Here is a 23,842-nt window from a genome sequence, read left to right as displayed (position 1 = left end):
GCTGAGGTGGGGAGTGGACTGTTGATGAGGAGCCCTGGGGAGATGGCCATGCTCTGAGTGTCCCCTCAAGTGTGTGTGGACACACACAGGGCTTCCCTGGTGGTCTAGTGGTTAAGAATCCTCCTGCCAGTGCAGGGGACCCAGGTTCAATCCCTGGCCAGGGAAGATCCCACAGGCTGTGGAGCACCTGAGCCCTTGAGCCAGTTCTGAGCCCTCGCTCTAGAACCCAGGCACCTAGAGCCCGTGCTCCGCAACAAGAGACTCCACCATGCTGAAAAGCCCATGCACCACAACTAGAGAAAACCCACACGCAGCAATGAAGACCCAGCACAGCCAAAAAAGAATACATAAATCTTAAAAAATAAAAAAATAAAACACACGCAGACAAGGTTCATCCAGTCCCCTCGCACCACAGCAGCATGGAGTTGACCTGTGGCCTGAGTAAAGGGCTGCTGGAGAGCCAAGCCAGGGCCTGGAAGGAGAGAATAACCCATTCGTCACCTTGCAGACCCTTCATTGACGTCAGTGGCACTAGTGGTACAGAACCTGCCTGCCTATACAGGGAGACGTAAGAGATGCGGGTTTGACCCATGAGTCAGGAAAGAACCCTGGTAAAGGAAATGGCAACCCACTCCTTGGGTTTCTTGCCTGGAGAATCCCATGGACAGAGGAGCCTGGTGGGCTGCAGTCCATGGGGTCGCAAAGAGACACAACTGAAGTGCCTTAGCACATAGACACACACAGACACACCCTTTGCAGAAGGTACCAAAGCCTGCATAGAAAAGCAGGGCCCCCAGAAGGGAAGTAGCTTTTTTTTTTTTTTTTAAGGGTTTCCAGTGAAAAAGCCCTTCAGAAACTTCTCACTCCCACTGAGAGCAACGAACTCCAGCCCTGCCAGCAGATTGCTTGATAGAGCCCAATTTCACGGCAGAACAGCCACGGTCATCAACGACAAGGACTCATGCATCATCTTCACAAGTACTTTATTATTAAAAATGTGTAACAATCACATCTAATTGGTCCTGAGGTCAGAAAACACTGAATTCAAATCCTGGTCCCATTTACTTACTTACTTTGGGAAGGTTATTTATCCTTCTTGAGCCTGTTTCCTCATTCGGAAAATAATACACCACCTGCTCAGGAGTTTTATCGACGAAATGAGATAATGCATATAAAGTGCTTAGGCACAGCCCCTGCTGTACAGTGAGTGTTCAACATTTTTACTCAGTATTTTCAATAAAATACTTAGATCAATAAAGCTGGAAATAACCCAAGTGAAATGAACATTAAAATGGGATCTCTTCCCCCTCAAACAACACGTTCTTAACTCAGAGACCCCATCACTAACTCAAGGCCTCCCTTGCTTGTCCTCCATCTAGTCCAGTGTGTACTGAACTGCTAATGACAAGTTAGGTGTTAACTGTCTCATAAAAGTTTCTTCAAATCACAGAGCATTAAAGGCCTGTGCCCCTCTAAAAGGCCTGGATCTTGAGTTCCTTGTCACATCTTAGGTTCCAAGCTCTTCCCTTTCTGTCTCCTCTTTGAGTTGTTTCTAATTTATTAGTTCAGGACATCTCCCACTGGATGAATGGACTCTGTTTCTCAACAGCTGCTGCATTCTTGTCCCCTTTAAATTACTGAGCAAAAGACAAAACAGTTGTTAAACATAATTGAATGAACTTCAGTGAAAAGGGAGCTCAAGATTTCCCAAACAAGACACTCAAATACAAACCAAAAAGAAGATGGTGCAATTGAAGCTTCTATATAACAAGACACCAGAAAGAAAAGTAAAGATTCAAGGCAGACTGAGAGAAGATTATTTCCACATATAGAAAGGATGAATGTCAACAGGACAGAGAGAAATAGCCCAAGTTGGGGCAGAGGAGGGGAAGGCAAGGAGGTCATTCACAGAGAAATGAAAACAAATGCCCAATGGCCACACAAAAAGAGGTTCAACCTCACTACAACCATGGTAGTTAAATATTATAACCACCTAGAGGTTGCTGTTTTATCTTGTGAAGCCATTGGCCATCTTTATTAAGAATTACTTTAGAAAAGTAATTATGTCCCCATATTTTAAAAGGCCCATTTTTTACAGGGCTGCATGAAGCTGGACAGAAAAAAGACACTGTGACAGCCACTTGGCATTTCACACCCAGACCCGCACTGGCTCATTCTCATTTTTTTTTTTTTTTAATGTGTACCATTTTTAAAGTCTTTATTGACTTTGTTACAATTTTGCTTCTGTTTTTTATGTTTTGGTTTTTTTTTTTTGGCCACAAGGCATGTGGGATTTTAGCTCCCTGACCAGGGATCAAACTTGCATCCTGTGCATTGGAAGAAGTCTTAATCACTGGACTATCAGGGAAGTCCCCCAATCTTCCTTTAAGATAAACAGTATACTACTGAATAGCCCTGAAGTTGTCCATTTTCAGATGTTTTCCTTTTTCCCAAGTGAATACTACCCCTCTAAAAATGTCATCAAATCTTGGCATATTCTTAAGTGTTGCACTGCACCCAGCCAACATTTAAAAATCATAACTAACGAGTATTTAGGGGAAACAAGTGCTTCAATATTTTGTTCCAGACCAATGCATAAAGTGATTTAAATTGTGAAAGTAATTAGTGTTACCTTTCACCCACATATATCTTGGGCAGGTCTACATGAAGTAGGCGGTGCCATTTTTAATGGGCTTCCCAGGGGGTGCGTGTAGTAAAGAACCCATCTGCCAGTGCAAGAAACGTAAGAGATGTGGGTTCAATCCCTGGGTGAGAAAGATCCCCTGAAGGAGGGCATGGCAATCCACTCCAGTATCCTTACTTGGAGAATCCCATAGACAGAGGAGCCTGGTGGGTTACTGTCCATGGGGTCACATAGAGTAAGACCTAACTGAAACGACTTAGCAAGCAGGTACACACTTATCTTAAATGTGTCAACTACAAACTGGCACTTGCCAAGAGCATTTGCCAGCGATTGAACAAGGGCATCTGCCATCTGCCTCTGCGGGAATTGAACCCTATGCTGCTGCAGCTGGCAACTCATCAACACCCTCTGAGAGGAACTCAGGGTAGAGAGTGAGATACTCTGTGCTCCACAGAAACTGGTGGAACGGGTCTGTAGACAGATATTTTCAGGAACTGATTTCATGATCCAAATCCTTGCTTCTCTTCCAAATCTAGAAAAGCATTAAATCCCTTCATGGTGACATCAGCTCCTTGTGGCTAGCAGGAAACCTTTTGTAAAGTAAGTGCTTGATTACACTGAACTCCCCACCTCACCAAAAATCTTATATATTGACCTTTCCCCAGTACTTCTTTGGGGCTTCTCTGGTGGGTCAGTGGTAAAAAAAAAAAAAAATCCGCCTGCCAGTGCAGGAGATGTGAGTTCAATCCCTGGGTCAGGAAGATTTCCTGGAGAAGGAAATGGCAACCCACTCCAGTATTCCTGCTATGATAATCCCATGGAAAGAGGAGCCTGGCCTACAGTCTATGGGGTTGCAAAGAGTCAGACACAATTTAGCAACTGAACAACAATGCTACCTCTTTGGAGCAGTCTCTCAGAGCTATCTGAGGTGCTATCTCCCAGGCTACAGCCCTCATTTTCCCACAAATAAAACTTAACTCACAACTCTCACGTTGTGCATCTTTTTAGTTGACAAATGATAGACTTGGGTAAAAACTCTCTGTAATTGATACAAAAAGTAAAAGAGCATGGAAGAGAATCATAAGCACAGGCTGCAAGTCAGTCAGGAATAAAAATCCCAGCTCTGCCACTTCTGAGCTGAATGACTTTGGGACAGATGACTTCTAGGTTTCTTTGCCTTTCATTGAAAAGTACGGATAGTGTGTACATCACAGGCTTGTGTGGAGACGGCAATGGCAACCCACTCCAGTGTTCTTGCCTGGAGAATCCCAGGGACGGGGGAGCCTGGTGGGCTGCTGTCTATAGCGTCACACAGAGCTGGACACGACTGTAGCGACTTAGCAGCAGCAGCAGCAGCAGCAGCATAGGTTTGTGATGTAGGAGCATGGCTTCTACAGTGAACCACCAGAGAAGCCCCAAAGAAGTTAGTGGGAAAAGGTCAATATGTAAGATTTTGGTGAGGAGGGAGTTCAATGCAATCAATAGGAAGCGTCTGGCACAGTCTTGCCTACTGTAAGCAATTCCATTGTAAACAATATTTAAAATGTTTTTCCCTATCAATTCAATGTCAACTCCACTAGACATTTAAGGATGCCTATATAAGAAACACATATAGATTTCATACACAAACTTTAAAAACATAGGTACTTATTGTCCCAATGAATCCTGTAGTCTCATTTCTACAGGATAAAGACAAGCATGAATAACCACTTCACACTATTATTGCTAGAACTTTCACCAACCACACTGGCAGCTCTCTGGAAAGTAATATGTAATGCACATGAAAAGACTGAAAGCAGCCCACCAATTTTCACACAGAAGCGCCTGGGTTGATCCCCTCAAGGGATCACTGTATACATATAATTTCAATAATTAGGAAAAACAGGCCCAGAAGAAGGCCCTGAATGCAATACCGAAGAGAACCAGCTATACCATTTACAGAGGCCACCTCACCCAGTCACTCTGCAGTATCTTCTGATGGGCAGGAATAAATTATATTACGCTCTGTCAACCCGAACTGGTATGGCCTGAGCAACCCAGGGCTGTGAAAAATTGAGTGCAGACAAGAAACAGGTGAAGTGAAAATTAAAATCTTTAGCCCACTGCATCTGTGGTTCACTTCCCAGCCCTCTACAGCTCCCTATGGTCAGGAGCTCAACCGTTAAATAATGGTGACTGAGAATTCCTGAGAAAAATTGAGTGTATCGTTAAATTCTTTGTTCTGTCACCTCCTTCTAGGATGTTCTGCCACAGTAATTTTTACTGGTTAAGTCCTTCTACGCTAGGCAGAAACCTAGGCCTGTTATGGCTGAATTTATTATAGGCCTGTTATGGCAGAATTATTGTAAAATGTTTACTGAGGATCTCTTTTGTGCCGGGTACTATTCTCTACTGTATTTAAGATACAAAAATGAAAAGGACATGAAACTTGTCATGGTACAACAAGGTATCCACTTATTATGGGACCCAAAGATAAATGAGAAATGAGTCCTCCCAACTCTACCTGGACGAGGGGAAAGTTAAGAGGCCTGGAGAGTCTTGCAGGATGAGAAGGTGTAGAGGGTGAAAGAGCCAGGGAAAGGCATTCCTGTGATGTGCAAAGCCAAAGTTGGCATGGAGATGCAGCCTCGTAGGGATTAGGGGAGGAAGGCCTGCACCCCAAAAAGAACAGAGTGGCGAAGGGCAGTTATGCAGAGATAAAGTAAGAGATTCGGCCTCTCTCATACCCTTTTCCTTTGGAAAACCTTTTATACCAACAAAAGGGGAAAAAAAAAGAAGTTAGTCGCTCAGTTTTGTCTGACTCTTGCAACACCATGGACTGTAGCCCGCCAAGCTCTCTGTCCATAGAATTCTTTGGGGGCAGGGGAGTCATTCCCTTCTCCAGGGAATCTTCCAGACCCAGGGATCGAACCCGGGTCTTCTGCATTGTGGACAGATTCCGTACCATCTGAGCACTAGGGAAGCCCTACACCGGTAAAAGGACTCCTTAGTTCTACAGCTCATATACAAGTACTATGAAATGAGTTAAGAACTGAGTAAAAGCGTGGACTTGAAGAGTCAAAACGAGCTGAGATGTAAGAAGTGAATTTCTAACTGATCCTCTGATTCAGAGGAGTACAGAAAAATCCTATTTCCAAGTTGCTCTTTGTGGTGGCTCTCTCATATTTATGCAGCTGCAGTGCACGCTGACCTTTACGAGCCATGAATTTGGTAGAGATTGGCTTTCTCCTATTGCCTCGATCTGGGGTGGATTTCTTTTTTAAAATTTCCTAAGAAAAATGAGTATACATTTTTAATTCCCTTGATGCCTGAAGTCAAAAGATTTATTCTACGTTGTCAGAGGTCTGAAATATTATTGAGATCACAACATCTCTCAAGTAAAAATTTCAGATCATCTCTGAAAAATTTCAAAATTGCTCTGAAAAATTTCAGAGTTAAGCTCTCATTTTATACTTATTTTCAGAATCTGCAAAATGCCAAGATGCCACTTCCTTTACAGAAGTTGGTTTGACAAAGGCAATCAGTGGATTCGATTTAGAAACCTAGCAGAAGAAAAAGTCTAAAGTTTAGAACACTGCTTTCTGTGGGCCCACTCACCAGCCCCCATTACCACTACCACGGCCAAATCCAGTTAGGATTAAATTACAGCAACAGGGCAATGTTTCCAAAAGTTTCGAACCCTCAATACAAACTGTAACATTACTATGACTGCCTATCAAACTATACTGCTGTGGACCAAGACTTCCAACTGGCTTCTATTGGCCTGAAAACTTAAGACAAATCTAGCATCTGACTTCAGCTGCACAGTCTTTTCTTCAAGGCAAGGGAGGCTTTTCAAGCCAAATACAACATGTGGAAAGAAGACTGTTCCACGTGTGCACAGGGAGCTTTCAACCCACATCTCTCAGTAAAAGTGTCCCAGCAGAACAGTGCTTGAGCTGGATAAACCGAGAAGGGCTGAATGGTCAGTGACCATGGAAAATGCTAAGGATAGTTTTAGAAGACTGGGAAGATGGCCCAGTATAAGATGGCCCTTGAATAACCCAGGGGTTAATCCTCATATAATTTATAGCCAGCCCTCCATACCAGTGGTTTCTCTGCATCCTTGGATTCAACCAACTACAGATGTATAGTGCTGCAATATTTACTACTGAAAAATATCCACTTCTGAGTGGAACTGTGCAGTTCAAACCCTTGTTGCTCAAGGGTCAACTGTACTTAATTACCCTTTTGTCAAGTTACTATCCTGACTCACAGGAAACTAGCATTTTCATAGTTTAGAAACAGCTGAAATCAACTAGTTCATGTGGATGAACCCACCAGCAGGAAATAGGACACAATTAAAGGTAATTAATTGCCACATTTTTCTTTAATTTTCTTTATTTTTGGCTGCATTGGATCTTTGTTGCTTTGTGTGGGCTTTCTCTAGTTGCAGCAAAGGGTGGCTTCTCTTGTTGCGGGGCATGGTCTCCAGGGCGCACAGGATTCAGTAGTCGTGTCACACAGGCTTGAGAGCACAGGCTCAGGAGTTGTGGCGCACAGGCTTTCACTGCTTCTCGGCACGTGGGATCTTTCCAGACCAGGGATGGAACCTGTCTGTCCCCTGCACTGCCAGGCAGATTCTTAGCCACTGCACCGCCAGGGAAGTCCTGCCACATTTTTCTGTTGATGATCTAACTAGATTTTTGCTTCTTATAATCACTGGGCTTCCCACGAGGTGCAGTGGTAAAGAATCAGCCTGAAGACGCAAGAGACTCAGCTTCAGTCCCTGGATCAGGAAGATCCCTTGGAGCAGGAAATGGCAACCCATGCCAGTATTCTTGCCTGGAAAATTCCATGGACAGAGACGCCTGGTGGGCTGCAGTTCATGAGGTCGCAAAGAGTCAGACACAACTGAGTAACTCAATATACACAACCATTACGGAAAAGTAGTCTTTTGGAAAGAAGGGAACCAAGACTCAAAAAAACCGTCACAGAAATTTTTATCATAAAAGCCTTCTGATGATCAGAAGCCTCAGAAGTTGTTTTCTAAGTATTCTGTTCACCAAACATCTGCTTTTGTTCGCTTGTTTTCCAAGACTCTGTCACAAATAAGTCCTAGAAGAAACATTTTCCTCCAGGCAGGAAGAAGAGAGGAGAAGGGGGAGTGCTGGCTTCCTGCTGGGCGGAGAAGGGTAAATGAGAAACTTCAGTCTCAGCAGAACTCCCCAGAACTCGACTTCCCATCTCAAAGGCAGGCCCTGATGAGGTGACCTCTAAAGTCCCTCCTGGCTCCAGCACTAACAATTTCTTGGAATCTGGTAACAGACCTTATTCTACCTGTATCCACTTGCGTTTTACATCATCCTACTGCCAAGCTCATAAATTATTTCACAGCCTGTAAGGAACAGCCATTAACTGTCACTGGACCTCAACCAAAATGAAAAAAAGAAAAAAAAAATCCAACCCCACTCACTATGTATAGCAAATATTTTCGCAGAGGAGTATTTGCATCAGACACCACACTCTCAAGAAGGCCTCCCCCACTCCCTCCGCCATGGATCCTGGTCACACCACACAACTCTGGTTGTATTTCTCCCAAACGGATCAAACCTGTCTGGACAGATCCTGTGAAGGACACAATCTACAAATTTTGCTGCTGCCTTCAAACTATGCAGACATTTTCATATCAGAATCCAAGGAAGTGCTTCTGTTTTAAAAACCAGCATATTTCCCACACAAAGTGCTTTAATTGCTCAAATGTTAAAGCATTCTAAAAGACATACCAAAACAAAATTTAAAAGCTTGAATGATTTCTTTATTCAAATACAAGAAAAATAAATGAATTATTTCCAATGGAAATCAGACTGCAAACTGGCAGGCACAGCCCATGAACATGTGTATGTGGCCCACACAGTATTTTAAAATATTTGATTCAGTTGCCAGCATTTTCAGATGGGAAGATTTCACTTCAAATTCTTAAATGTCCATCTTCTCTTGAAAAATTGAAAACTATGATACCTCTAACACCCTCATTTCAACAGCTAAAATCAAGAGGTGGCACATGCTTGGGCATTTATAGTAATTTAAATGAAGAATCGGAGCGTTGTCCCTTTTGGTACTTTTTTATCTCCAATAAATGAACCAAACAATGAAGCCCCCCATGGTCAAAGATGGTTTGATGCATCAGTATCTCTCCCTTACTGTTTCACCATGTCTCCCTTACTATCTCTCCATGCCATAAATAATTCACTCCGGGACAAAACTGAGGCCTGGTGGCTTGGATGGCAAAGAATCTGCCTGCAATGCAGGAGACTCGGGTTCGAACTCTGGGTCAGGAAGATCCCCTGCAGAAGGGAATGGCTACCCACTCCAATATTCTTGCCTGGGAAATCCCATGGACAGAGGAGCCTAGTGGGCTACAGTCTATGGGGTCACAAAGAGCCGGACACAACTGAGTGACTAACACTTTAAAGACTGCTAGATTGCTAGTAAACCACAGTAAACCATGGCTCGTAACTATTTTAAAGAGAACATGTAAGGTAAACTTCTATTTCTTATTAGTGTTATGGTTACATTAACTTTGACATTTTTCTAATGGTAGTTAAGTATAAGAATGCTTGAGACCGAGATTATATGAATTTATTTTCTTTTTCAAGGCATGTTATTGCTAGATACATTTATGTATTATATATACATAATACATGAAAAAAAAATAAAAGAACCTGCTACTCTTGCTAATCTTATGTCCTCTTTACTGAAAACAGTTGCTATATTCTCCTAATCAGGTCACAGTCATTTTAAAAGCCTTAATAGTTTGTCTCTATCCTGTATGAAAAGGACAGAGCAACTGATTTGACAAATCATTTCCCTAAATCTTGCCCTACCATGGATTCAAGTATCTCTTGTCAAGTGGAGATAAGGAGGCTCATTTCATGCGAGTATTCTGTGCAAAATGGCATAAATCTTGACTCCTGGCAACATTTATATGTAGGGTATTAACCAGCTATTCACTATCTCCACAAACCATGAGATAAAAACTAACTGGACTAAGCTGAGATGTAGATGATGAGATCAGACAAAGCTCTTCCCTCCCTCCCAGGAATGTGGTTAACAAAAGACCAAGGGAACACAAAGGGCAAACTCAGAGACACAGAAAAGGGACAGCATCCTGTTGCAACTTGGGGCTTGCAGTTGTTCAAAATGTTGCTAACATCTTTAATAGCTTTTCTTCTAAAGCATATTATCTTTCTCCACCAAAGGACAGCTGAGCCAAGGCCTGGGCGCATGATGATATGAGATCCTTTTACCATCACAAATTCATTCCCCTTGAATCCTGAGATCATAAGTATAGGGTTCCAAATTTAGAATATACATATGCTGCACTCTATCCTAAGGAAGAAAATCATTATTAGCCCCTAAATTGAACTACAAAAGCACAGCAACAATTCTTGCTTTATGTTGTGAAGGAAAAAGGCACTTTTAAGTATCATTGATGCCAGCACTATTTCCTCCAGTGTGTCCATATGACCAAAATGTGCTTTCTTTTATAAACAGAAATATAAAAAACAAACAGGCATTTCTATAATAATCTGCACCAGTAACAGGCATCAATTTTCAGCCCCAAAGATAAAATTTTCATAGATGACTTCTTCATACTCTTATAGAAACATTTCCCTCCAATGAGAATATCTGCAAAGCTACAAGCAAACTTATAACTAACGTATCTGCTCTAACAGAGATCATAAGAATCTGGCATTCTGAAAAGTAGGTAGGCACGACAGAGGTCTGTTTAGTGAAAGCTATAGTCTTTCCAGTAGCTATGTAAGGATGTGAGAGTTGGAGCATAAAGAAGGCTAAGGGCCAAAGAATTGATGCTTTTGAACTGTGGAGCAGAAGAAGATGCTTGAGAGTCCCTTGGACAAGGAGATCAAACCAGTCAATCCTAAAAGAAACCAACCCTGAATATTCATTGGAAGGACTGATGCTGAAGCTCCAATACTTTGGCCACCTGAGGGGGAGAGCTGACTCACTGGAAAAGACCATGATGCTGGGAAAGATTGAAGGCAAAAGGAGAAGAGGGCAGTAGAGGATGAGACGGTTAGACAGCATCACTGACTCAACAGACATGAATTTGAACAAATTCCAGGGGATAGTCAGTGAAGGACAGGGAAGCCTCATGGCTGCAGCCCATGAGGTCCAGAAGGATCTGACATGACTTAGCAGCTGAACAACAACACCACAAGGAGTGACTTGGTGCTGCAAGCTTTAACTTAGCAAATCGGTCCATCTGGCAAGGGACAGAGAGCTCTGGACTCCATGTGAGCTCTCATCAAGCTACCACTCTCTGGAACCAAGTGATGGGAGGAGACTGGGCTAAAGAAAAAGATCCTCACCTTCCTTTCCACCTTTTTACAGATCCTATGACTCTATAGCACTGCTGGCATTCAATTAAGCTCAGTGATAAATATTGTATGTGAATCATGTTTGAACGTTTAAATTACCCATGAACTCAAAGTTCACAGTAAGCACAGGCAAACAAGGCCTGGTACAATGACTGTTCAATCTCTGGGCTCAAGCTTGGCTTTTTTCTGATTATGATAGAGATGAAATGTTTCAAGCATACAAAACATAACACATCTGTATACTCATTACCTAGCTTCATCAAACCATAGCTTTTCCCATCCATATATTTCAAGTCTTTTTTTTTTTTAATCATAGATACATTTGAAGATCCTGCAGTACCTCTCTGGTACCATTCCCCTACTTCCCCAGATCACCTTCTTAGTTTTTAAAACAAAATGAGATTGGACTGTGCCTGGAATTTACTTCAAACTAGTTTGGGGGACTGATGGGTGGGGAAGAGAAGAGAAAAGGGGAACTACATGAACTAAGACTGGTCTGGGTGATGAGAGAACATTACAATGAATACTTCCATCCCTACTCTGTGTATGATATTTTCCTCAACAAAAAAGTTTTCTAAAATTGGAGAGACGTCAGGTTGTAAATATCTCTAGACTATACTCCTAAAGGTTCACGATTCAGTGCAATAGCCACTAGCCACATGTAGCTATTTAAAGCAAATAAATTAAACCAGACAAAAAATTTAATTCTGTAGTTGCACCAGCTATATTTCAAATGTTAAACAGCAACCTGTGGCTAGCAGCTACCATACTGATCAATGCAGTAGGAGAACATTTCCATTGTCATAGAAAGTTCTACCTGACTGCACTGGTCTGCAGCCTAGGGTGGTATCTGAATCTCTATTTGGGTAAGAAGAGGTATAACCAATAGTCAGAAGACTTGGCCTTAAGATCATCAAGTCTGAGTCCTGATCCATCAAAATAGGGGCTGAAGGGCTTGGACCAAGAATAATATCTAATCCAACTACCTTACAATGTTATTTCGAAAATCAACTTTTACCCATTGAAATCTTATCACAGGAGAAATGTATGCAATTGCACAACTTCAACTAGGGCATCACTGCTATCTGTGCAATTGAGTTTAATGGCAAAGCCAATGTGCAAATTAGCAACATTTCAAATGTATATTTTGAAATATACATATATTTTGAAAAGACCAAAAAAAAAAACAAAAAAACTGAAAAATGATTCCGGTTTTAGATTGAATAAAGGAGAAATCACACATTTCAGCTTCCAATTTATTAAGTTTCTCCTCCCACTTAAGAACAGAAAAACAACTTTCTACTTTTTTTAAAAAGCACTTAATTTTTATTTTAGAATAGAAAAACTGTCTACTTTTTTAAAAAAGCACCTAATTTTCTCGTGGTTGGGATTAAAAATTAAATCAAATTGCTGATGGAAGATTCCCTAAGGTCAGTGGGAAGAATGAACGCAAAAATCCGGGCTGACGACTGACTATGGGCCAAGCTCTCATCTATATCTAATGAGGTAATTTCTTCTTCCCAGACAGACTGAGTACATCTTTATTTTTATTTATTTACTTTTTAATTTTGGGCTATGCCATGTGGCAGGTGGAATCTTCGTTTCCCCAACCAGGGACTGAACCCAGAGCCCCGGCATCGAGAGCACCCAAGTTCTAACCAACCACTGGGCAACCAGGGAATTCCCTTCAAGATTTTGAAGATCAGTGACAGGGAGCTCCATTTGCCAAAAAAGCTTTTTGGTTCTGGCTTGGTTTAGTGGGAAAATTAGAAGGAACAAGGTTTTGACATCTTCACTCATGCATGGTGCTGGCCCAGGCTCATTGTCTGTTGACTTAATGAAACAGGGAAACAGGAAAGACCTTTGAGGAATAAGAAAACAAAATCTTTAAGAAAGAAGAAGTAACATTTAGCAGCATCCCTAACTCCGCAATATGCCTACACAAATGTCTGTTATAGAAAGTCCCTGAGAATTTTCATCTCTCTCGGCTCTGACCGGGTTATAAAATCCAATTTTGACTAAGGTCTCTTCAGCTTTAAAAGCCAGCTTTGGAACGGCAGCTAGTGACAACAAATTAATTATCAGTCATTTCAATGGCTGATCTTAATTTCATATTCTGCCTTAAGTTCATAAAATACCTTAGCATTCTATTTTTTGAATCAGGAAAACTTGATTACCAACAACTAAAAGACTTCTTCAGAGGGCCAAGAAATAAAACCGTGCTTCAGGACCAACCAATGTCCCCCAGGGGAGAAGTGATTCAAAGGTTGACTAAGGATTGGAAGAGTCTTTGAAAACAAAGAAGTACCTAATAGGTAAATAATCAAACCATTCCAGCATAGTCTCTGATTGCCCACCTACACAGAAAGTCAAACCAAATCTCAGGGTAAGAGCAAAGGTGACAAGTTAGGTGAGATTTGGAGAATGAATCAGCTTCTATGTTTCCAAATATCTCTTCCACATCAGAAACCACCTCTAAGCTAGGCTTCTACAAAGAGCCAGGATGATTTGAACAAGTATCCTCAGAACTCTCGGGTAAATTAATCTGGGCCCTTAAAATCGCCCAACATTAGTTAATAAAAAACTTTCAAGAACTGTTACCTCATTTTTCCAATCTTTGTGGACAGTGTAAGCTCCCAAATTTCTCTTTTTCAAAAAGTTTTAAGCTTTGGCCCAAGTTCACAGCCCAGGCATATAGCAAAAACACTTTTCGTAGCTGAGTAATATTTTAAGTGGGAATTTGCTATGTGACTCGAGGCGTTCAACCCAGAGCTCTCTGACAGCCTAGAGGGGTGGGATGGAGTGGAGGATGGGACGGAGAATCACATAGGGAGGGGTCATATTCACAAGGGAGGGGACATATTAGGTATACCTGTGGCCCATTCATGTTGATGGATGGCAGAAATCAACACAATATTGTAAAGCAGTTATCCTCCAATTAAAAAAAATTTTTTTTTAACTTTCTAAACATATTTAAATAAAAAGGGACATCACAAGGAAAAACAACACACACACACATCCTCCCTCATACATTCTGTATCTAGTTTCTAGGTAACAAAATATATGTCACTGACTTGAAATCAGTATGATAAAGAAGTTACAGCACAAACTAGGCTCCACACCCTCAGAAAAAGCACCTGCAAACTGGGGAGTGTGAGAATTCCATTCCAAGGATCTAGGGAGGAAAAGCATAGAAAAGTTTAGGTGATGGAGAGGCCTTTTTTCCTAAGACCAGTTTTTACAGCAGTTTGAAGTCTGACCTCTAGTAAATAGTAAAAATCTGATAAAAGATCAGTTTGTTGTGAACCTTTTTTTTTTTTTTTTTTATGTCCAGAGTGCTTTGTTATGTTACGGAAGTAACATGCAAGCTCCCTCATCTGCATAAGGCAAAAAAAAGAGACCCAAACCAGGAAACAAGGTGTTTTCGCCCAGTTTTCCCCAAAATGCAAAAACCTGAGACAAGAGCGTGTGTGCACGCAGCTATTTTGAAAAGTGATCCCACGGAACAGGAGTGGGGACCTGGAGTAATTTAACAGGGAAAGAGGAACACCATCTTAAAAGGATGGAGCCAGTCATTCCTGTCGGCTGCAGCCCACGTGGACCCTCTGAGGAGCCCTATCTATTAGAGGACTCCTCCAGCAGTGCTTCAGAATTGTCCAACTTAGTAACAAAAGAGAACTATTTCTCTACCAGCTTGCATCCCCAGCAGTCAAAGGTGGGCCCACGGAATGGTAACAACCTTAGATATCCAGATTTGTACATAGGTCAGAATAGCTAAGCAGAACCCACGTGGCTATAGCAGAAAAGCTTAGGGAAGAAAGCTGTAGAGATGAGGTCTATGCCTGCCAGAGATCAGCACAGCACAGCTGGAATTAAAATGGACTGCATCACTGAAAGCACCTGGTATACTAACTCATTTAATCCTGTAAACCTTTGAGCAAGGTACTGTAATTACTTGGGGCTTCCCAGGCAGATCAGTAGTAAAGAATCTGCCTGCAATGCAGGAGATGCAGGAAACGCTGGTTTGGTCCCTGGGTCAGGAAGAGCCCCTGGAGAAGGAAATGGCAACACACGCCAGTATTCTTGCCTGGAGAATCCCATGAACAGAGGAGCCTGGTGGACTACATACATGGGGTCACAAAGAGTGAGACACAAGTGAGCACGCACTGTAATTATTTTACAGATGAGGACTGAGAGGTAACCTTAGGCCATAAAGGAGGTCAAACGGCAGAGCTGATACCCAAGGACTCCTCCAGCAGTCTGGCTCTAGAGCCCACATTCTTAACCCAAATGCTGCATACAGTCCTCCATCCAAGTGGTCTGGAGGGACCACATCAGTGGCTGGGTGAATCTAGATATGTAGCGCAGACTGCCCTCGGCCATTCTATATAAGGGGCTTGAGCATCCGCATATCTGGGGGTCCACAGGGATCCTGGAACCAGTCCCCACAGACACCAAGGGACAACTGTACTAGTATCTCTCAGTGGAGAGAAAACAACACAAAGAAGAAGGGGGTCATAGATGTATCTGCATTTAGAAACAGACCGGCCTGGGAAAAAAAGACTGATTTGGAAGCATCCTAAGGGAAATCAGCCTATCAAGCAGCTGGAAGTCCTAATGGCCTCAAAACCAGTTCCCAGAGAGTACAGTCCCAGGGCTGGGGCCACCAGAAAGCAGCACAGAAGGTCTTTGAGAAGGCCACCGCCCCTCCCTCATCTGGTGATGAGGCTACTTGGAAGTTCACTGTGAAAGAGCAGGAACAGTCACACTCTCAGCCTTCAGTTCATCCTGGCTGAACACTTTCTCCCTCTCTCTTCAGTTTACAAAATCCTACAGGAATCACAGAAATGAAACAGACCGAGAGAAATCACTACCAACAGGGAAACAATTTTACAAAATAAGGACACTTGGCTCTCCAGAAGACGCTCTGACTAAGAAGGGGAACGTATTACTCAGTTGGGTCCAACTCTTTGCAACCCCATGCATGGACTGTAGCCCACCAGGCTCCTCCATCCATGGAATTCTCCAGGCAAGAATACTGGAGTGGGTTGCCATTTCCTTCTCCAGGGGATCTTCCCAACCCAAGGATCAAACCCAGTTTCCTGCACTGCAGGTAGATTCTTTACTGTCTGAGCCACCAGGTATGGTGAAATCTCGCTACTGAACACCACCACTGGCCCTCCCTAGGGGAGGGTTGACTTCCCCCATCCCATCCAGCTTGGCCATGTGACCAGCAGAGCCCCTCTCTGCAGAAGACTATCCACTTCCATCCTGCTGAATTTAGAAATGACCAGTTATTTCGCCAGTACGGTTCACATTGGAAGTGCCTCATCCAAGAGCCTGGAAAGTCAGTTCAGGGTTCAGCCTGCCTCTTTCTCCTCTGCTGCCAGACTGGCAACGTCCAGAGAAGAGGACAGGACACTCCCTCAGCTGGGTCCAAGGGTCAGTTCAGCATGGAGCAGATCTCAGAGGAAGGAACAGACAGGGGCTCTGCGTGAGAAACAAACCTCTGCTGGGTAAGCCACCAGATCTTGGGAGCAGTTTGTTACCTCAACAGAATTGAGCCTCCCTGACCAACACGAACCGTAGATCTGTATGCACATTGGTTAACAGCCATGGGTTCCAAAGCCAGGTTCTCCCACTAACTGGTTATACCAGATCAGGTGAATGACGACTTCTTTGTGCCTCAGTTTCCTTGCCTACATTATTTCCTAGGAATTGTGAGGATTGAGAGAGAACTGTCTTGACAGTAATTTAAACAGAAAACACTTTAAAAAGTCAAGATGCTGCACAGGTTTCCTGTACAGAGAAGTTATGAGTCAAGCCTTTTCCTTGCAACAGCAGGTCTGAGTAAATTTAATGGGCACCCTTAATGAGAGTCATGAAGTTTATACTGGCATGAAAATGGTACACAAAGGGAGATGAATGATAAAGGATTAAGTCTTAGGAGGACCCTGACTTTTAAGATGTGGGTCAGGAAGATCTCCTGGAGAAGGAAATGGTAACCCACTCCAGTACTCTTGCCTGGAAAATCCCATGGATGGAGAAGCCTGGTAGGCTACAGTCCATGGGGTCGCAAAGAGTCAGACACGACTGAGCGACTTCACTTTCTTTCTTTCCTGTCTTCATAGGATCCAATGGGTTTTTAGTTTTCTTTATGGACAACACACAATCTGAGGCAGGAGGAGTCCCAGCATTCTCCCCACCCCACCCTTTAGGACACAGCTGCTTCACTGTCTAATAGGACTTTAGTTCTGCCTTTTGAGGAAGAGCTCAGTACAGATAACTAGACAGAGGAAGGCCTGGTGATATGGGACCCCTCCTCCTCTCCCTGCCCTTCCTCAGGCTTTCTCTGTTCTTTAAGGGCTAGATTTGGCCGTGAAAGGAATCAACTCCCCTGCACCTTCCCTGAAACCTGAAGAATTAGTGAGCTGAAGAGTTTCAGTGTCTTCTATCAACCAAGTGCAAGAATCTGGGACATTCTAAGTTGTGGGGCGGCTGGACAGCATCGAAAATGCTGAAAATGCTGTGCAGTCAATACCCATGTCCCGAAAAGTGTACCACGAAAGTGATGTGGTCTTTCCATCACCTCCCCAGCCTCCTATCTGTCTACCAATCTCCCATCTTGAATGCTGATGTCCCTGCTACACTGGAATTCCTTAAGGGGCTCTGCCTCACCTCAGAGCTATGCACACGCTCTTTTCCCCACCTCGCCTTCCTTGCTAAATCCTAACGCTTATTCATCCATTAGAGAAATTTAACGAGAGCAGCAGGAACAGCATCTCAAGTACTCACATCCTAACCTCAGCACCTGCACAAAGAAAGTGCACATGAAATATCTGAAGCACATGGATTAGCCAAGATGAAGCCAGATAAAGCCAAGAATGACTACTGATGCGTTAGTGTTGTCGAGAGTGGTTTTGTTTTGCCACTCTCAACCTATCTGTATTACAGTGATTCTACCTCTACGAGAAAAAAAAAAAAAATTTAGAAAGTAAAAAAATTCATAAATTCTTTCTAAAGGAATCTTAGTCATCAAAAGTAGACACATTTTATGTCTATTTTCACAACAATTTTAACATAATAATTTTTTTAAAAAAGGCAGGAACGAAGCTGCCGCTTGTCAGATACCAAAGATGCCCTTTTGGAGCGTGAAGTCATTGCTACTTCTCCAGCGCAGCCTGGCCCCTCCATCAATACATCTCACTCTGTCCTGTGCCATCCTAGCCCAGCAGATAGACAAAGTACATCCACACAACTCAACCTCCTGCATCCTTTGACCTGAGTGACATGTTCAGGTCACTCTCACTGGCATGGATCCGGAAGAGGTGGCTCTGATGCCTGGTCATATCAGGCAACAGACCTGATTTCTACCTCAGGCCAAGCCCGAGACAATGCAAACTTGTTTCTTAGAGCACTAGCATTCTTTTCAGAAACCTGTTTCACCTTAGCGCCAGTTCTGTCTCTCTGTTCAACAGCAGCTGCACTGATGGGCTGCCAACAGGCCTGAGTGGGTAGAAAAGGTATTATTTAGCTGGAAGGGAGTTTTCTGTCAATCTGGATTAAAACAAACTAACAAACCCAAAACAGAGGGGGTATCAATTATATTGCAAAGTAGTTCTCCTTGGGAAAAAGGATAGAAGCTTTAGATCTACTGGGTCTTTGTTTCAATAATGTTCAGCTTGGCTGACCCAGGGTGAGACAGTCTAACTAAGGCTATGAAAGACAGTTCCCCAAAAATGATAAAATCCAAGAGAAATCTCTACCCTGCCCCTCCCCCAACCAAGTGTAGGCCCTGTAAAGAGAAAGAGAGGCACAGAAAACTCTGTAGCTGGCTCCACAGGGAGTCAAAACCCAAGCATCATTATCAGTTGTGGCATCATCAATGAGTGGTAATAGAACTGAGTCTTCTGGTAATTAATCAAAGCAGGCCATCCAAATCATTCATTCTTTTGTCTGGACACAGACATAGGGTGGCCCCTGTGAAAGCACCAAGCATCTGTTTCCTTCACTATATGAATGTCCAATTAGTCACACAGGGTCTTCCCAGGCACACAGTTTGGTTTATTTATTTTTTACATATATCCCCTCTGTTTTGAATTTCCTTTCCTTTTATGTCGCCACAGAGCGCTGAGTAGAATGCTATACAGTAGGTTCACATTAGTTATCTATTTTATCGTTGGTGTGGTTTAGTTGCTCAGTCACGTCTGACTCTTTTGTGACCCCATGGACTATAGCCCGCCAGGCTCCTCTGTCCATGGGATTTCCCAGGCAAGAATACTGGAGTGGGTTGCCATTTCTTTCTCCAAGGGATCTTCCCAACCCAGGGAAAACACGTCTCCTGCACTGCAGGTTAGATTCTTTACCACAGTGTACATATGTCAATCCCAATCTCCCAATTCAACAGTTTGGTTTCTTGGTAACAGTTTATATGGTACGAGTTATGCTTGCTGGTATAAACCTCAAAAAGTGGATGAAAATAACACTCTAAGTACTGTTATATCAGGACAATGGGATTATGAGTAGCTTTGGTCTTTTAATCAATTACTTGGGTAGATTTTTCATTGTGATATAGAGACATCATTTCTAAAGATATTTTAAAAGATAAAAAATAATCCACAGCTTTCAAAAGATTTATTCTTTCTGCAACAACCAGAGACTTCCATGTAGGGGCCACATCCTCAAGTCATAAAAATGGCAATTTTACAACAAGGGAAAATAACTTTTCACTGCCAGTCCTCACCCTCCGGCTGAAGACAGACCATATCTTAGGAACTGCCTATAATAACCCTCAAACAGATAATAACACTCAAACAGATAAGATCCTTCACCTGCATCATAGCTATTCACTCAGCAATAGGCACGTAAATTCCTTTCTCCCTAAATGGCTTACATACTCTGTTGAAGTTTGTTTCTGTAATACACACAGACACTAAATCTTTCAGAAAATAAAAGCTCCAGGTAAAAAGGAATTTCTCAGTTGTCCACTACTGTATCCCAAGCACCTAGAAAAGTACTGGCACAGAGGAGGTGTTCGATAAATAGTGTTAAATGAGCTAATGAACAAACATGATTTTCTATTCCTTTGGGTACAGTGAATAAAACAATTAAACTTGTTTCTTGAAAAAGTTTCTTGATATCATAGAGGACTCTCCACCACTGGAAAAGTTTAAACACTTCTATTAGGGATAACACAGAAAATATTTCTGTATTGCAGAGGAGGCTGAACCAAATGACCTTTAAAACCTCTCTAAACCCCCAGACCCTAGAATTTGATGAACACCACTGGGTAAGAGAGAGGATCAGCTACTTAAAGCCTCTTCCCAGGTAGAGTGAATTACCATGCTCTGATTAAAATAAAGATAATAGCAGCCCTGGGATTTGGATGCCAAAATACTAACTCATCCAAAATGTGGACACATCCCTAGGGAAGAAATGCTCTTGCTAATCACCAGTCACACTCTGGAAACAGCAGATGTGCCTCAGGGGCCTCTGAGAGCCTAATACAAAAACCATTCTTGGGAAAATGGGAAGCTAGGGGTCAGATCAAAATGGAAATAAACAGAATCGCACCAGACTGAAGCTCCTGTTGCCCAGCCAACAACAAATCCACTTGAGACGTCTCAATTTAGCCTTGAAATTAAAATGGTTATACTGAATATAATATAACCACTTCAGAAGACAGAAGATACTACCTCTGATATGTAAAGATTTTTGCTCAGTAAAATGTCATATTTACTTGGGATATCAGATTAAGATATTCAAGTCCAAGAATCTCAGTCTCAAGTTGAGAGCAACTTATTTTGACTGAATTTTTCTTCACTCTGAACGAGAGAGGCAGTTTGTAGAGAAAGGAGATTTGTTAATGGTTTCCTAAACAAGTTAAAAAAAAAAAAAAACTGATTCTAAAGGAGTAACTGGGGATATTCCATTCACAATCGATTTTGGAGTAATTCTTTTCTCTCAACGCACCCTTCCCTCCTTTTGTTCAAATCACAGACTAGATAAGGGAAAATGAGGGGGCAGCGAATTCTACCATCAAGGACTCTATATAGAGATCTTGGGGCTGGGTTTGGAGAATCTTTTGCGTTCATTGGGGTTGTTTTGAAGACCTAAGTGCAAATACTACACTAAGACAGTAGTACCTGAATGAACAAAGTGAAACTGTTCAACAATTCCTTGCAAGTTGCATGAAAAGACTTTGTAACTTTGTAGTCAACTCCTGAACACCCCTACCACAAGTTGATCCAGAAAAAGTCCTCTGTTTTCAAACTCTAAGTAATTTAATCTTAATTCTAGTGACAACAGGGAATGTACAGAGAAAGCAGGCACCTCCTCTGTGCACATATACTTTGTAAAGTCACCTCTGTTTTTGAATGAGCAAGGTCTTACACAAGAATTCTAAGGGATTAAGTTCACATCTGGTTGGCAGACCTGGTGTTGGATATGATTACGGCCACACAACTGAGTCTTAAATCCACATACTGTTCCTATTTAGCTGACATATATGAACTAACTAATTTATAGAAAATGTGCAACAAATTATTTTTTCCACCTCCCCCTGGCCCCAAGAATGCACCAGCAATAGGTGTCACTGAAAGACATCCTCCCCCTACACACACAGAATATTTGCATTCCTAGCCACTGTGCAATTATCTTGTTATTTTAGTTATCTGAATCACTGCTCTGGAAATGAGAGAGAGAGAGACTCGTGTGTGTGTGTGTGTGTGTGTGTGTGTGTGTGTGTTGGGGAAGGGGGTGGGGTAGGGGGATGGGGGTGGTAATTTAACCAGATGAACTTGACCTCTCTGGACCTCAATTTTCTCACCAGAAAAATAAAGGGATCAGCCCAGAGACTTTGCAAATTCCCTCAGTAGCAACAATCTATGACCACTAATTATCAAGAGGAGACCTGAATTCTTAAGAGTATGTCATTAAATATTAGAGTTTAAAATGCCTATAAGACCCACAGTTACGCTTCAATATGACCACTGCACAGGTTCCGACGGTGGAGAATGCCTTTGAAAACATCTCTCGCAACTGAACCACAAAACCAGGTTAGAATCCGGGGAGGGACTCCGCTAAATGGTGAGGAAGGGGTGCAAAAAGAAAAGGTATCTGGGGGAGAAGCTGCAAGAAGAGCCGGGGTGGGGGCGGGTGGGAAATCCGAGAGCAGTCTTGCATTCTGCATTTCTGGGCTTTCAGAGCTTCCAGGATCTCCCGGAGACTCGGGTCTATACCTACAAACCCTCTGCAGCCACCACCTGCAGCTACACAGCGGTGAGCAGGCGAAGAAGAGGAAAGGAACCGGCGGAGACAGAGCGGGAAGAGCCTCTCTCAGAGCCCACAAAGCCCGTGGGACGAAAATGGACTTTTGAACAGCGACAAAGAAAGGGGGAAAGAGAAAGAAAACGGACTCCGCCCTCCCCACCGGGCTCTGCTCCTTTCAGAAAAAAAAAAAAGGAAAAGGCCGCCGCCGCCCCTACCCTTCGCCCTTCACCCGGGATGAGGAGCCCGGCTGAAGCCGCGCCCTTGAAGTCCCGCTGCCGTCCGGGCCGGGTCCGGAGTCGCCCACTGAGCCCTGCACCCGCCGCCCCGCCCGCAAACTCGCGGCCTGAGCATCCCCTTCCCTCCCTCCCTCCCCGGCTCCCTCGCCCCAGTCCCGGGGCACCCGATTCTCCGCGCACCCGCCGTCCCTTCCTCTTCCAGCGCCCCCGCCTCCGGCCTTCCAACCGCAGAGCGTTTTAAGACTTTCACCCACCCGGACAAGGGGGCCCTTTGAAAACTTTGTCTGTGTATCTAAGGCTTTTGTCCACATCCTGGGCAGGGCCCGGTTACCGGCGTGGGTGCCGGAGGGTGTCCGGAATCTCTCAAGGCACTGGGGAAGCCACCAGGGAAATCCCTCTCCTTTATTTTTGAGCCGTTTTCTGCCACCCTAAGGCACGGCGCTTGAACTAGCAATTCCCACGCCCTGGTCGCCCCTCGGCGCGGGGGAGCCGGGAGGAAAGCCCCGCAACCCGGTGCCTTTCTCCACCGCCACCGGAGAAAAGGTGTACGCGAGGAGAGGGAGCCAGCCGAGAAACACCGTGGCCAAAACGCCCTTTTCAAAAAAAAAAAAAAAAAAAGGAAAGGGGTCCTTTTTCTCCCACATCCCCAGAACCGGGGCGATCGACTGTTGCATCACGTAGTAGCCGAGCCTCCTGGCTCCTCGCCCTCCCCTTCGCCCCAGACGCGCGCCCAAATTCATGCACACACCCAGAGCCACCGCCGCAGCCGTCCCGCGCCCCCGCCCTGGCCCCCGGAGTCCCCGCCGATACCCTCCCGCCAGCGGGAACCCCCCACCCCGACCAGCGCCGGAGGAGAGACGGACGAGGAAAGCGAGGCCCCAGCACTCACAGATGGTCTCCCCACGGCCACGGCCATCGCGGCGGCGGCAGCGGCTCTGGCTGCGCCCGGGTGCTCTCCGCCAACACTAGCGGCTTGCTGCTCGGGCTCCGGCTCCGGCTCGCCACCCCCGCGCCTCCCTGACGGCTGCGCTCTGCTTGCGCCCGGCTCCCGCGCGCCACCAGCAGCATCTGCTGCCCCCACGCCGCCGCCCCTCCCGCTTTATTAGAGCAACATGGCCACCCGCCTGGAAGGGACCATTTGCTTCCCCAGGAAGGGGTGTGAGCCGGCGCGCCCTGGAGGAGGCGGTAGGAGGGAGGAGGATGGGCGGGTCTCCAACCCCGGCCCCGGCCGCCGGGCTCGCCCTCCCCGAATGGAGCGATCGGCTCCGACAGGACCCGCTCCTGTGCCACCGGGAGCGGCCCCCAAG

The 23,842-nt window shown here is 44.1% G+C and overlaps 1 protein-coding gene across 13 annotated transcripts in view; it reads right to left on the bottom strand.

Annotated features, from left to right (window-relative positions):
- SEPTIN11 (septin 11) overlaps positions 1-23,621 on the bottom strand; it is a 106,222-nt gene extending 82,601 nt beyond the window's left edge. For all 13 annotated transcript variants that reach the window (XR_005720544.1, XR_005720545.1, XM_040237155.1 and 10 more), the window contains exon 1: positions 23,425-23,621. Coding sequence is in view for 11 of the 13 variants with exons in the window: in XM_040237155.1 (XP_040093089.1) it covers positions 23,425-23,451 (27 nt within the window). In the remaining 2 variants the exon portion in view is untranslated. The remainder of the gene's footprint in view (positions 1-23,424) is intronic.
- Between the last annotated feature and the right edge of the window lie 221 nt (positions 23,622-23,842).

The sequence above is a fragment of the Oryx dammah genome, unplaced genomic scaffold (genome assembly GCF_014754425.2).
Source record: "Oryx dammah isolate SB20612 unplaced genomic scaffold, SCBI_Odam_1.1 HiC_scaffold_3, whole genome shotgun sequence".
Taxonomy (NCBI): Eukaryota; Metazoa; Chordata; class Mammalia; order Artiodactyla; family Bovidae; genus Oryx; species Oryx dammah.
This window is presented reverse-complemented; position numbering and strand designations above follow the sequence as displayed.